This window comes from Hippocampus comes, unplaced genomic scaffold (assembly GCF_001891065.2).
Source record: "Hippocampus comes isolate QL1 unplaced genomic scaffold, H_comes_QL1_v1.1 scaffold409, whole genome shotgun sequence".
NCBI lineage: Eukaryota > Metazoa > Chordata > Actinopteri > Syngnathiformes > Syngnathidae > Hippocampus > Hippocampus comes.
The window spans coordinates 588573-602514 of NW_017804828.1; the positions used below are offsets into that span (position 1 = coordinate 588573).

At 42.8% G+C, this 13942-nt stretch overlaps 1 protein-coding gene across 4 annotated transcripts; it reads right to left on the reverse strand.

Moving 5' to 3' along the window:
- Positions 1-771: 771 nt before the first annotated feature.
- Positions 772-8755, reverse strand: znf217 (zinc finger protein 217). 4 transcript variants are annotated; one of them, XM_019865959.1, is made up of 5 exons: positions 8700-8755; positions 4195-5531; positions 3789-3896; positions 1472-2791; positions 772-1038 (listed from the first exon to the last, which is right to left on the reverse strand). In XM_019865959.1, exons 2-5 carry the CDS (start codon positions 5489-5491, stop codon positions 926-928), a joined length of 2838 nt encoding a protein of 945 aa, XP_019721518.1. In that variant the 5' UTR covers positions 5492-5531; positions 8700-8755; the 3' UTR covers positions 772-925. The 4 variants fall into 4 exon arrangements, with proteins under 4 accessions (XP_019721518.1, XP_019721526.1, XP_019721509.1 ...); XM_019865967.1 differs by lacking the exon at positions 8700-8755 and adding an exon at positions 8512-8683; XM_019865950.1 differs by lacking the exon at positions 8700-8755 and adding an exon at positions 8020-8486.
- Positions 8756-13942: the final 5187 nt, after the last annotated feature.

Sequence of the window (13942 nt, forward strand, 5' to 3'; positions counted from 1 at the left end):
TATTTTAGTTAACTGTATAATACAAATCTCAAATAATATATTTTAATTACATAAATTGTCAAACAAAAAAATATAACTTAATGTTAAATCTTCGAGGTGGCACAAGTTGGTAAATCTGACTTTGCCTGAGATATTTTATTCACATTGACAAATCAATTCTGCGAGTCGTCGTTATGGCTGATTGCTCATTTGTGCGGCCCTGAGAATCCAGTCCCCCTTAACGTTAACATGCCGGGATGAACAACTTTTGTATGAAATCAAATACTTTAAAGAGTCTTTAAGACCTAGCAACCCGACTGAAAATATGCCATAGAACAACAATGTGCAGCACTAATATTAACCACCACATCTGAGGACCATTTGAAAAATAGTACCACCCAAACACCATTGGCCAACTTGACAACCAAGTAGAAAATTATGGGGCTCGACGTACCATGTAGTTCTACACCAACTCAAAATTTTCACATTGTGCGTCAAAGGTTTGACAACAGGAACACACCAGTCAGTGAGTGCTTCGGGAGAGGGGCTCCACTGACGAACATAGCAGCAACATTTTGCACAAGAAAAGGTTTACTGGATATGATTTTTATGTGCTGGAAAGACACACAAATGTTATATGGTAAACATTAGTGTGGGTCAGACTAGAATGGAAGCTTCTGGGCCAACAAATATTTGAGTGGTTTTTTTTTTTCAGCCGTGAGAAAAAAAAAAAAACCGTAAAAAAAAAAAAAAAAACCTGCAAAAAAAAAAAAAAAAACCTGCAAAAAAAAAAAAAAAAACCTGCAACAGAAACAAAACAACATCCAACAGTCTCAAAAATAAGGTAGCAGCATGTGAAAATAATTTCACATTTTCCAAAGGACCCATTTATGTCAGGCCATAGGTGAAGAAAAATTTTGCAGGTCCTTCAATGTGCTTTGACATATTACGTTGTATTATCAGAGGTCCCCGAGTGTTGCTCAGAGACGGGGGCTGGGGACTCTCTCCTGGGTAGGATGGGCAGAGTGGGTAAGTGTTGGAACAGCACACTCCTGGCCCCTGAGGAAGACATGTGCCATGTTAGATCCACAGCATGTGACCAAACAGTTGCCTACGATGCTTTCACTTAGTCTGTTTGAATCTAACACAACTGGTTTTCCCCTTGGCACGGTTCAATTGATCAGGTGTGACCACAGTACTCAAACCGATGTTGTGCGGATATTAATTAACTGTATCTTTTGAACTCTGATGAGAAAACGATCAGAACTTGATCCAACTGGCAGATACCCAATCAGTGCAATATAAAAGTAAACAACAGAGGTCACATGAACTTGTAGTGATGTATTTTATCTAGTGATAAGAAACAACAGGTGTGAAATGGCCCAAGTTTACAAATCCTCAACCGACTGAGACTACAAAAGTACAATTGTGGGTATGAAAGCACCAAAGATGATTGCCCCTAACCCCGCCCTGTAGCAGCTATCCTACGTACCTGCTCTTGGATGAGCCAGCCCCACGTGGTTTTGGTTTGCCGGGACGCCATGGTAAAGAGATGCCAGGTTGTTGGGCGTACAGGCACGCAGGAGATTCATCATGTTCCAATCCGTATCCAAACCTCCTCCAATGGCCGTACTCTTTAACGGAGCCAAGATGTCCGCAGGTGGATGCGACCCTTCGGACATACCTTGAACACCACTCCCTTGGAGACGCAGCCTGATGCGGCCGTCACCCGGCGGTGGTCCTCTGAACCCAATGTCCACGCCCCCTACAGGTAGAATTTGCTTTAACCTCTTGCTGGATGGCTCGCCAATCTGGGGCAGGCTCCCAAACTGGCTGGACAGGAGCAAGTGGGCAGCGTCAGATTGCCACTTGGCTGCACTTCTCTCAGGGAAACTCCTCTCAGCTGCTGCTACTTTGGTGAACGTGGTCGGTTGTTTAGTCTGGTACATGCCGGCCACGCTGGATTTCCTCACCTGCCCAATTAAGTGAGCAGACTCCTGGTCAGACTGTGACTCCCCGTTGTGCCTGAAACGCTTTCTCTCATGGGGACCAACATAAAGAGGTGCGTGGATCGCCTTCGGCGCATGAGGTAGGTTGGCAGGCATCATTTCATTGGGTTTTGTCGGCTGCGGTGGTGGGGACTTGGTTCGGCGGGGATGGCGCCTGTCAATCATCGGAAGCGGGGTGACGTCTTTTCCAAGGAGCGCAGGTGGGCAGCCAGTGAGGCGTCTCTGCTTGCCGTAAGTATTCTTTCTTGCACCACCACATTTGTCTTTGTGAGTCAGTCTTTTGTGCATAATCAGAACCTCCGGGTAGATGGTTTTATACGTGCAGAATGAACACACGGATGGAATTGATGCGTTTCTGGTTTGGGCGCTGGCAGGGACGGAGAGACATACTTTTAGGGACAGATTTATTGGAGCCTCGCAATTCTCATCTTTTATCTTCTCCTTTTCCACCTTCAGATGAACAGCTACAGGGGATTTTATGGTCACATTCTCAGTTGCGTTGAAAGCTCGATTAGCAATGACTTTTTCATGCTCGTCATCGTTTTGCACAGCCACTTTGTCAAGCTCGCCGCCACGGCTTTGCGATTTGTCCTGTAGTTCTCCCGTGGCCACAGGAAGCCAAAGTTTGGATCTTTTCATCGATGAATTTCCTTTCCTGTCACTCGGGGAGGGCAAGGGAATGTCGGGTTTGCTTGGGATCTCTACATAAGGTTTGTCCTTGTGACGCCGTTCCAGGTGATATTTCAGTGATGTCCTCTGGGCGGCAGCATAGTCGCAATAAACACACTTGTACGGTTTTTCACCTGATACAAAGAGAGGGTAACAAGAACCGAACAGAGCAAAATATCACCAAGATGAATTGTATGCAGAGAAAGTTCTTAAGTCAGGTGATTCAGAATGGAACTTGAACTCAAATATCCAGAGATGGAAACAGATGGCACATCGTCACGTGAAACTTGGCTAAAATCCTATGAGCACGTTTTGCTTTTTCTTTGTGCTTTTTGTGATAGCACAGAAGAAAATTGCGATGATAACAGCAGAACCAGAAATTCAAGTTATTTCCAAACAAGAAAGTGGTATGCACAACTCTGTACTGGATAATTAGTTCGATATGACTTTTGAATGTAAATTCTACCGTAATGGGAGCTTGCGCAAGTAATTTACCAAGCAAAAGTGATTAGTCATCTCTCTTTGAACTGTCACTCATTAAGGTTGGGTGACAAGTTATCGATTGATTGCTTGCTTTTATGTTTTACTCTTCTCAGCTTTTTACACTCATGACTGAAGAATGTTCATAAGTGAAATGCTGAAGTCTCTTGTAGTCCTCGCTCTCCATTTTCACATCAGTGTTCCTTACTCAATATAAAAATTTCGCTTAACATTTTTTTTTCAAGCTTCAAACAAAGTGTATGCAGGAAAAGTGGTTAAGATTGCACAACTGTCTGTGTCTTATGTGTTGTGTTGTATTATTTTGTCATTTTATGTTGACTGTTCTTTTGATGGCGGCGCGGGCACCCGCAGCGGCTCCTCTTGTTGCCTTGCTCTCTGGTTGAGAGGGAAGAAATTTCATCTGTGCTGTATGCTGCACATATAGCACATTTGACAATAAAGTTGTACTTGACTCGACTTTTGTTTTTATGTTCTATCATTAAAAGTTGTCGATTTATATTGTACACGTACTTAAAATGTTCCCCGTTCCGTTAATTATGTAATGATGGTGACATGTCCCTGGAACAGCTTATTTCCTATGAGAAAATCTTTGACATTTCCACTGTAAAAAGATGAGTGCGCTGAACATACCTGTGTGAGTTCTGAGGTGCACTGTTAGGTAATAGCTTGAGCGAAATGATTTGCCACAGAAGCTGCAGTGTTTCGATCGCTCTTTAGAGTGGTAGAAGCTGTCCTCACCTTTTAACAAGAGAACATCGGAAGAGAAATAGTCAGTGACAGTTTTCAAAGATCTTAAAGTTCCACATAGACAACACAAAAATGCCAGATGTGGGTGAGGTCCTCCTTCCTCGCTCAGCGACATGTACTGTACATGGGAGAAACACAGCAGGAGACAGGAAACAAATGGTAGCAATAATTTTACAGTTATCGTCTTTTTAAAAAAAGTTTGATAACCTTAAAGTTTGGGATGACCATATTCTTCATGCATCAATATTTACTTCTATTTAAAATCTTGCGCACAAACACATACTGGTACCTGTTTCAAAGCCTTCTTCAGCCCCATTGTCCATGTAAGCTGCTGAAGCTGTTCTGGACAAGGTTCCCTCAGCGGGCACGGTGGGGCGCTCCTCTCCACCTCCCTCGCGCTTGTGTACCCTGGAGTGAAGTACTAACTGGTGGTAGGTCTTAAAGCTTCGCTGGCATTCATTACAAGTGGTAGGCCTGTCAATCTCTTTGTTCTTCTGCATCAGGGACCTCCGCTGTGGTAGTTGCGGTTCCAGGATCGCTGCCACGGCCTGCTGCTGAGATCTGAGCTCTCTGCCGAGAACCTCTTTGATATTCTTGTCTCCTTGACTATCAGACCAGGAAGAGCTCATCTGCTCCTTATCAGAGCTGCAGTCCTCATTGTCCGTGCTGGCCATCTCTTTCATAGTAATAGGACCAACTGCAATCTTGCCCCTTGTGGCCAACTGCCAGGCCTGAAATGTGTTATAAGGATCCAGTTGGGGAATCCATTTCGATGTTCTTTCAGGCTGCAAAGATTTGCCTGTGAGACAAGGCTTGAGATTGAGACTTTGAAAAAAACTCTGTTGGGTCATAGATTCAGTCGCAGTGCCACTTGACTCAGAGTCTCCGCCTTTGTCAGGGCCCAACTCTCGATTGTGCACTTTACTATGTTCCACCAAGCTGCTGTGGTCTGGGAAGAAAAACCCACACACCATGCACATTTTGTAGGCGGTGACCACAGGCTCTGATACGGGCTCTTGGATCACACCGTTGACAGTGACAGGGCCCTCCTGGTCTTGCAGGGCCTTGCTCTTGGCTCCTGACTTACCGTGCATCTTCATGTGGTTTTTGAGGAACCAGGGCTCTCTGAACCGCCGCCCACACACATTACAGCAATAGGTGAAGTAGTCCTTGTGCTTCCTCAGATGGGTCTCCAGCTCGCTGGCGTCCTGCGACACCAGGCCACACACAATACAAGTGTGAACCTCCTCTTTGTCCAGCACCGAGCTGCTTGGTTTGGACCGGGTTCTCTGCCCCGGGATCCGAAATTCTGCTTCAATTCTAAGCACGGCCGGCTCAAAGAAAGTGGTGGGGTGTTGTGTTAGAACGTGATGCCCGACCTCCTCCTGGTGACTGAACGTCTCGTCGCAGAACATGCAAGACGGCGAATCATTCGCTCCGCACTGTGCCGCAGTCTTTGAGGGGTAGGTGGCGTGAGGAGTCATGCTTGAGCCAGATCCCGGGATGTTGGCGCTTTTGCTACTCAAACTGTCTTGGGTGAGTCCCTCCGGGCTCTCCACAAATGGCAGCAGAGCCTGAGTTGGCATTGTGGGTTAGAGCAACAGTGCAATGAAGATTATTGGGAATCTGCAAGCGTAAAGAACACAGTCTCCTAAGGCTTTGGTAAAATATACCACAAAACATTCTATGACGGTAGGTGAAAGTTGCCATCAAATTTAATGAAACAGGAAACGAAGCTTTATAGATACCAAGGTCAGACAGAACCTCTAGTTCTAGAGACTGCCTGGAAAACATGGTAAATATGAACTGAACAATTATTGGTTTTGTTTTTTATATATATATATATATATATATATACATACATACATACACACACTGTATATAGATAGATATACACTGTTTATCGATAGACGGACAGTGGGTGGAGTCTCTCTCGGAGACGGTGGGTGACATTGCCGAACAGGAAGCCCCTCTCGCGTGGGCGGAGGAAGCGCCCAACGCAGGTGAGCTGGCTTGCGGTTGCCATGGTGACCAGCAGAGGGCATATATCTAGTATACAGTGGTTTTAAACACTGGAAAAAAACATCTCGTACCACCTCATAAATACTTAGGGTAGCGCTCCAAGTACGTAATGAGCAACACTAAAATATCGAAACAAAGTGTAACATTGTGCGTCGTTGGAAAATTAACACCGAGTTTAAATGCAGGAACGACGGTTTAATTAAATTAAATGTATTGCTTGTTCTTTGTCAATATCATACATGAAATTTTAAGGGTTAATATTGTTGTACATCTGGAGCAACAGAATAAGGAAGGTCAGTTATTTGAGTTGTTGTTTCCTTTACCCTATTACACAATCCTTGATCACTTTTTTCTTTTTCTTTTTTGGCTTTCACTCGACAAATATTTCATACACAAAGCATTTAAAAAAACTAACAAACATACTTGCTTCATAAACTAATTAAAACCAACTGCATAAAAAAAAAAAAAAAATCTTCAAAATATGGCTTTCGGTTGTTTTTTTTTTTTAAAGACAGGGGTGCCCAAATCCGGTCCTCGAGAGCCCCCATCCTACCTGTTTTAAATGTCTCCCTCCTCCAACACACATGATTCTAATGCTCAGGATTGTTATCAGGCTTCTCGGAGCTTGTTGCTGATCTGATCATTTGAGACAGGTGTGTTGGAAGACAGAGACATCTAAAACAGGCTCGATAGGAACTCTCGGGACTGGACTTAGGCACCCTTCTATCAAGGTGATGATATGAAAACTGTTTGCATTTAAATACCACACCGAGCCCCCGAAATACAGATAAAAGCCAGCCTTGTATCAAAGCAGACAGTATTGATTTGCTGGGTTTCTGCATTCCATCCATCCATCCATCCATCCATTTGCTAATCCGCTTGTCTTCACAAGGGTCGCAGGCGTGCTGTAGCCTATCCCAGCTGTCTTTGGGCAGTAGGTGGGGTACAGCCTGAACTGCTTGCCAGACACTTGCAGGGCGCACACACGGATGAATGAACATCAACTCAGAGCTAGGGACAATTTCGAGTGTTCCATTAACCTGCCACACATGTTTTTGGATTGTGGGAGGAAACCGGAATACCCGGAGAAAACCCACGCAGGTACAGGGAGAACGTGCAAACTCCACACCGGAAGGCTGGAATCGAACCTTGCACTTCTGCACTGTGAGGTGGATGTGCTAACCAGTTGGCCACTATCCCAACCCGGTTTCTGCACTCATTGATCTTAATTTGATTTCAATCTGCCAGCTGCCTTGTGTGACTGGCCCAGAGATGGACTAATGTAAGCACTGTACACATTAGAATACTAAGTCGCCCACTGTTCACATTAGAATAAAATGTATGTATGTATTTATTGTCGCACGTGCATCTGTCTATTTTTCCATTTACAGGAGCCAATCGAAGATAAAGCAGCACCTAAAATGGCACTTATCATTAAGAACTAGTCTGACACCCACAGCTTCTGATATGGAATCGGTATTCTATTTTTTACACACACACACACACACACACACACACACACACACACACACACACACAAGAATGTGTACTTTTTCTACCATAGTAGAGAAAATGAATGTGAGCTACCTTTGATGACTGCTGGGGGGGAAAGATATTTCAAAGTGCCACTTACCCAAAGTAATTTTTCAATTAACGGTGACGTCACAGAATGTTGGCAAAAAGTCAGTCAATAAACGTTCACAAGCGACAAGAGTTATTAGGCATCCTCACAATTCAAACATTACAGGTATGTGTTCCGCAATAACCCCCTACCCCCCTCCCCCACCCCCTCCACACGAAAATTTGCCAAGTGGGAGCATATAATTCTTATTGTTAATGCACGTCCAAAGTGATCAACACTTTTACTGCCACGCACATTTTTGCTTTATAGACACCTTCTAAACAAGGAATCTGGCAAAAATGTCTTCATTGCTACGTTGTATTCGGCCCGAGAATAAACGTTTGTTAAGAAACGTCCTATTACCTTTCTATTATCTGTCTCTTGTGTACACTATGTTGAAATGTGTCCTGAATCAACTGCATCTCACACAGAATAGAAAGACAAACTTTTTTTTGCAGTACGTGTACTTACTTTGTGCGTGTCTGTGGTGCGTTCAGGGTCCAAACAACGACTTAACCGTCAACAAGTTGTTTTGTTTTCAGAAGGAAGAAACAATAACCGAACCACCCTCCTCTCCCGTTTCCGGTATGATAACACCGACTTCTTTGGTCTCTTTTTTAAAATCTTTGCCGTTTTTGTTGGAGTGATCTATTCAAAGTTCACTTTGATGCCGCCTATCCTGCTCGGCTCGGCTCACCTTCCGCCCCCAACAAATTATTCAATCATTTTAGTCAGCCGTTGGGAAGAAGATGAGGCGCGTGCGTGACGACGACCCCCCACCCCCCTTCTTCCTCCTCCTTTCCTAACCTAACTTCACCTCGCGCGCACGCGCGTCCTCCCTCTGAAGAAGAGTCATGTCACGTGGTTGCGACTAACAGCTGAGATGAAAGTAAAACTGCTAACTGCAACTGATTTTGGAAAATGCAGTTTATTGTGTGTTTGGGAAACGTAAACTTGTGTTACCTAGTGCTCGTTGCCATGTCGACATCAAGACATTCATCAGCTGCGAACGAGCGTCTAATCATCTGCTCAAGTACCCCCCCATCGCCTCCCCATGCAGTCAAATGTGGCGTTTTTGTAGTAATTCTAAACGAGATGTTTAAATGCCAAAGCGTGCGTTAATAACTCAATTTAAGAATGGTGTAAGCTACCTTTTGAAGCGCTGTTGCTCCTCTTCCTCTTTTTTTTAACTTCTTAAGGCACCATGTGGGGGTGGGGGAGGGGCTACCTCCAACTTTTTCACAGTTACATGAGGAGTTTTTTTTTTCTTTTGCAGAAGCAGGTTGGTTGGGTGAGTCAGCTTCCTCCTGTTTCACGACATCGAGCTTCAGTCATGACTAAAAGCAAATCGCTTGATGGAAATAGTGAATATGACCTTGTGTGGAAGGTTTGAATGAACCGCACATTCAAATGTGTTACAACTTTGTCAAGGGAATCAAATCTGTGACAATTCACCAACTGTTTTTTTTTTAATGAGATACTGTACAGTAAAGACGGAGCAATGTGGAGAGAAGCAACCCCTCCTCCACCCCTCAAAACAGCCAGACAGCAGGCATTGATAGCAGTTTAAAAGGGACATACATACAATGATACAATCAGTGAGTATATTCAGCTGAGCACACGACTCACAGCCTGAATGCCTGAAGGAAAAGACGAGCGTTATGTGCAAGCACGCCCAGTTGAGGAACAGTATCACAAAGAGCATTTGTGGTCCCAAAGTGCATAAGTGTAACTTCTCCGGTTCACCTTTTGTTAGACACCATTTTTCATCTTCACAGGATGAAAAGTGGATTCGTTGTAGTCACCCGGCAGGTCTTACGAAAATATATACAAATAAACTGCTACAATGTACAAACATCTGCAGCAAATCTGTGCTACAAGATTGAAAAATAAAAGCAATTAAAGTTTTGTATTTGTATTTTATTCATGAGTTGTTCTGTATTTTACTTTATTCGCTATTCAAAAACATGACTTTATCAAAAGAAAAAAAAGATCTCAATGTGTTACAAGGTAGAAAATTTGCAACCAAATTTGAATATATTTTCTCCAATTACATGGCATTTATTTGTTTCAATTTATTAACATTTAAATGTTTATTTAATGTGGTTCTGGAAAAACATCTCGGCAAAAGCCATTGCACAAAAACAACACTCTTTCTCGCACACTGTGCTTACGTTTACACAAAACAAATATTGTTTTAATGACCTCTACTAATTAGCATTCAGTAGTTGAAATGGAAACAGACTCACTGTTGTTTACTTTTATCTGACTGGATTGTTGTTCTCTTTGACTTTCTAACAGGTGAAAAAAAAAGATTACTTCCAGTTAAAAATCTTTAACAACAGGAACCGCAACAACAAAAGTGGAGTTATGCATGGTAATAAGAAATTGATGTATGCAAAGGGCCATGTGTTTTTTCTTCTGGCTTGTCAGGAGCAGCTGACTTCTTTGTTCTCCTCCAGTTTCATGACCCCAACCCCCCTTTCTTATAATGGCTCCTCAAAAAGTGAGTGATAGCATGAGATCTCCTTCCACACCCTCGTTGGCTCCATTGTGCTCTACATGCAACCAGCTGTTGAGAGGCCAATCACTCTCAAATCCGAATTTTCTGACTTTAGCATGTCTGACGTACGTCTTTTTTTTTTTCCTGAGAAGAATTTGACAAGCGAGGGCTACCGCAAAGTCTTTAAATATTTCCTCCGAAATCTTCAGTTGTGAACTGCTTTGTATTTGGAATGTTATTTGGAATTCAGAAGGACATCTGGATATCATCGCCTCATTTGAGCAGAGCAGTTGTGAAACAACAACAAATGACAATCTAACCTGAAGAGTTATAAACGGATATAAATCTAATTTCAACTTGGTTTGACATTGATATGATCCTGCGTACTCACAGTAAATAGAAGAAAGAATGTCAACAATCAAATAATAAATCACAAAACTGTCACACAAACCAATGGAAGGACCAAAATAAAAGTGAATAAAAACGACCTTGGCTAAGATCAAACAATATTGAGTAAGCAACTCATACATCAATGTCAGTTACAAGTATGCCGCATTTATTTGTAGAATTAATCATCTTCTTTGCTTTCTTTCTATTTGTTGCATTAAGTGACAACACATGTGATGGTACTGATGTGCTTCACATCATGTAAACGCCGCATTCATCCATCAATACAATCACCTTCTTTCAACAAGAAGGTAGCTTAGTTTGATCACTTTCCTGTATCAATTCATCCATTCATCTATTTTCTATCTCGCTTGTCCTTATTAGGGTTGCGGGTGAGCCTGATTCTATCTCAGCTGACTTGTACAGAGAGAGGTGTGGTCCAACCAGATCTGGTCACCAGCCAATCACAATATATAATGATTTGGCCCCATATATCTAAGTTACAAACTTATTTGGACTTTGCGTTATAAATTAATCAATAAACTGCATTCAGTGAGAATGTGAGAATATGACCTGCATTATTCTAATACTCCTCTACAATCCCCATGAATTTGTTATAAGAGTATGTTGAAAAGTGTATAATGCTTTGTTATAATATTATATTCAGGACCATTTCTCGACTTTCAAAAAGGGTTTCGTCGCTATCAACTTCGGATGCCTTTTGTTGTCACATTCAAAGAGCATCACCATAACAATGCCACACAAACTTCAGCCTGCAGGCGCTGCTGCCTTGTGCCTGGTCTGCAGAAGATTTCAGTCGCAAATTTGTAAGCAGCTCTTCTCATTTTTCCCTTGAAGCATCTTTACACCAGTAGGTGGGTTTATTAGCTGTGAGCGGTGTTGTGATGCACATTGAGGATGACAGGAGGCCTCCACCCAGTTCTGGCTACCCAATGAGCCTCATGTCCTGGGATGAACCTCAGTAGTATGGTGGTCCATGTAGTTGCTCTAATTCATAGCATGATTAATTCCATACACACAACTGTTCCACAGCTCTACTCAAATGTCAAAGTTTGTTGAAATTGTGCATGTGGAGACTTGTTTGCCAGTGATTCAGGGACAGCAGTTTACCGGGGCTAGGTGGTGCTATTGCTCCATCAGAAATCTGTTTAGCCCTAGTTAAGGTCCTCCAGCATTTGATATGATTCTCAAAAATCTATTTCTAAATTAATTTCTCAGGCCCCATATGTCTCGGTTAAGGCTCCCTTTAGCCCCGGGAGGGGGAAAAAATCCAGGAGCTGTGCTTGTAGTGAATGCAAAAACATGGAGGAAAAACTTGGATAAAGGCAACAAATCTGTTTGAGCATATAGCCCGGCTTTTTTGACACCTGAGGATGAAGGAATTTATTAAAAAAAAATAATAATAATACTGTAATAATAATAATGCTTTTCGCAGTGAGGTCTTTGGCTCAGTTTGGTGTGCATGTTTGCACCATAAGTGAGAGAGGACAGAACTCACAATTGTGCTGAATGTCTTGTAAGTACATGAACACCTGAAAATAAAGTTGACTTATTCGACTGAAGCTCCCTCCCACTTATTTCGTCATAAAGTTGGGCGCGTATCAAACTACTCAGGCGATGTCATCACTTTCTTTCTGTCATTACTGCTGCATTTGAAAATGATCCACCTATTACGGAGAGTAACGCAAGAGGAGTCTCCTTGATAACAAAGGAGCAGCGTAAATTATGGCTGCATGGGCCATGACTCATCACTTAATGGCCGCTGAACGCCTGTCGCTCGCAGGGTGCCATCTAAAACATATCCTTCCAATGACTGCACACCAGGCTGTTAATTACAGGGTTGGCATCATAAATGTTTGGAGAGGAATAGAGGCTTTTAACTAAAGTATAAAATTGTATAGAGCCTTGTTTCATCTATTTTTCTTGCATCGCATGTGAACAAGATTATCGTGATCATCCTTTTGTGACAAACTAGAGTGTAGACCAGACCTGGGCATAGTACGGGCTGGGAGCCGCATCCTGTCCTCCCTCGGTCTTTGACTGCCCCTCACAGAGACCATAAAGTGTGGTGTCTGGGGTGTTGCCAACTAAGCGATGGTTTTGCTATACTTAGTGACTTTTACGACCCCCTCTAGAAACTATTTTTCCCGCAAAAAAGAGACTAGCAAAAATGACAACAGTGGTCCTATTGTTAGCATCGCAACATTCTTATTTCCTGCACGATGGAGGCCAGAGAGCCAAGAGGATTTGGCCTGTTGATACTGTACGGAACTTTACAGTTTCATCGACCGCAAGTTTTGGGCGTATCATATTATGTATAATCGTATAATGTTGACGACACTATTCCTAAACGATTCTTGTTTGGTCAATGAAAAGATTATCTCAAGTGATAGGTTGTGTTTTTCTGCTCGGAAAACAGTCATGGGGGGTGGCTAATGTAAATACTAAACCTGTTTGATTATTTCCGATTGCAATTCCTTATGTGTGTGGTCACCAAGCTGGGCTGAGCCACATACACCATGATTTTGACATGAAACATAACAGGCTAGTTATGTTTATGTATATTTATGCTATTTCGGAAGTTAGAAAGTTCCCTGAAGCTTGCACTGCTGCCAGTATCAACTAAGTGTGCGGAGCCGGTCTCGATTGGGTTTTGGTATTTTTGCAGATGCACTCACTCGGCTTGCCACAGTTGCGTGATTGTGGGCATGAAGACAGCCTGCTTCATTTGCCACCTGAGTGGCTCCTTTCATTCCCTTAAAAATCAATGCATGAGAGGCGCAGACTTTGAAGAAACAAAAGAAGAAACGGAGGAAAAAATCACTGGAGTCCATACCACAGGTCAAAGTACACAAAGTAGTAGTAGTTTATGTTTGATGCATCCTGTTGTCATATTTATGAATGAAATATGATGACCACCACACATGTCCACGGACTGCAGAATCTGTCTGCCTGTGCTGCGATCAAATTCAGCAGACTACATGCGCCAACAATACTTAGGTGTGGTTGTAGCAGGCATAAAGTTTAGTTTACCAAATTATCAGGTGCGTCGGCCGAGCACGTGTCAGAGGAAACGCCCTCAGTAGGCCAGAACGCCTGCCATGGTGCAGAGCGATCTGCTAAATTCCCAAATAGACGAAATGAGGCTGGCACTGGCAAGAAAATCAGGATGTGCCAGTTTTTACGCTTAAGCACATCTGCACCATTAATGAATCAGTATTCTAGTAAGTCAGCTAAAGAAAATACCTGCTTGGGAGAGTTCATGATGTTTTCTTGTAGCTGTCAGTCAGTGATCCAAATGAATCCATCAATGACGATGAATTTACAGTTAATGATAGATTGGTCACCCTTTCCCATCAGTTCACCAAATATGTACACATAATGGTCGCGTCATGTTCTGAACATCGTCCAACCCCACTGACTCATTGTGGGATGTATTAAGAAGCGGCAGCTCTGCCTTAGATTATAACATTTCACAATGCG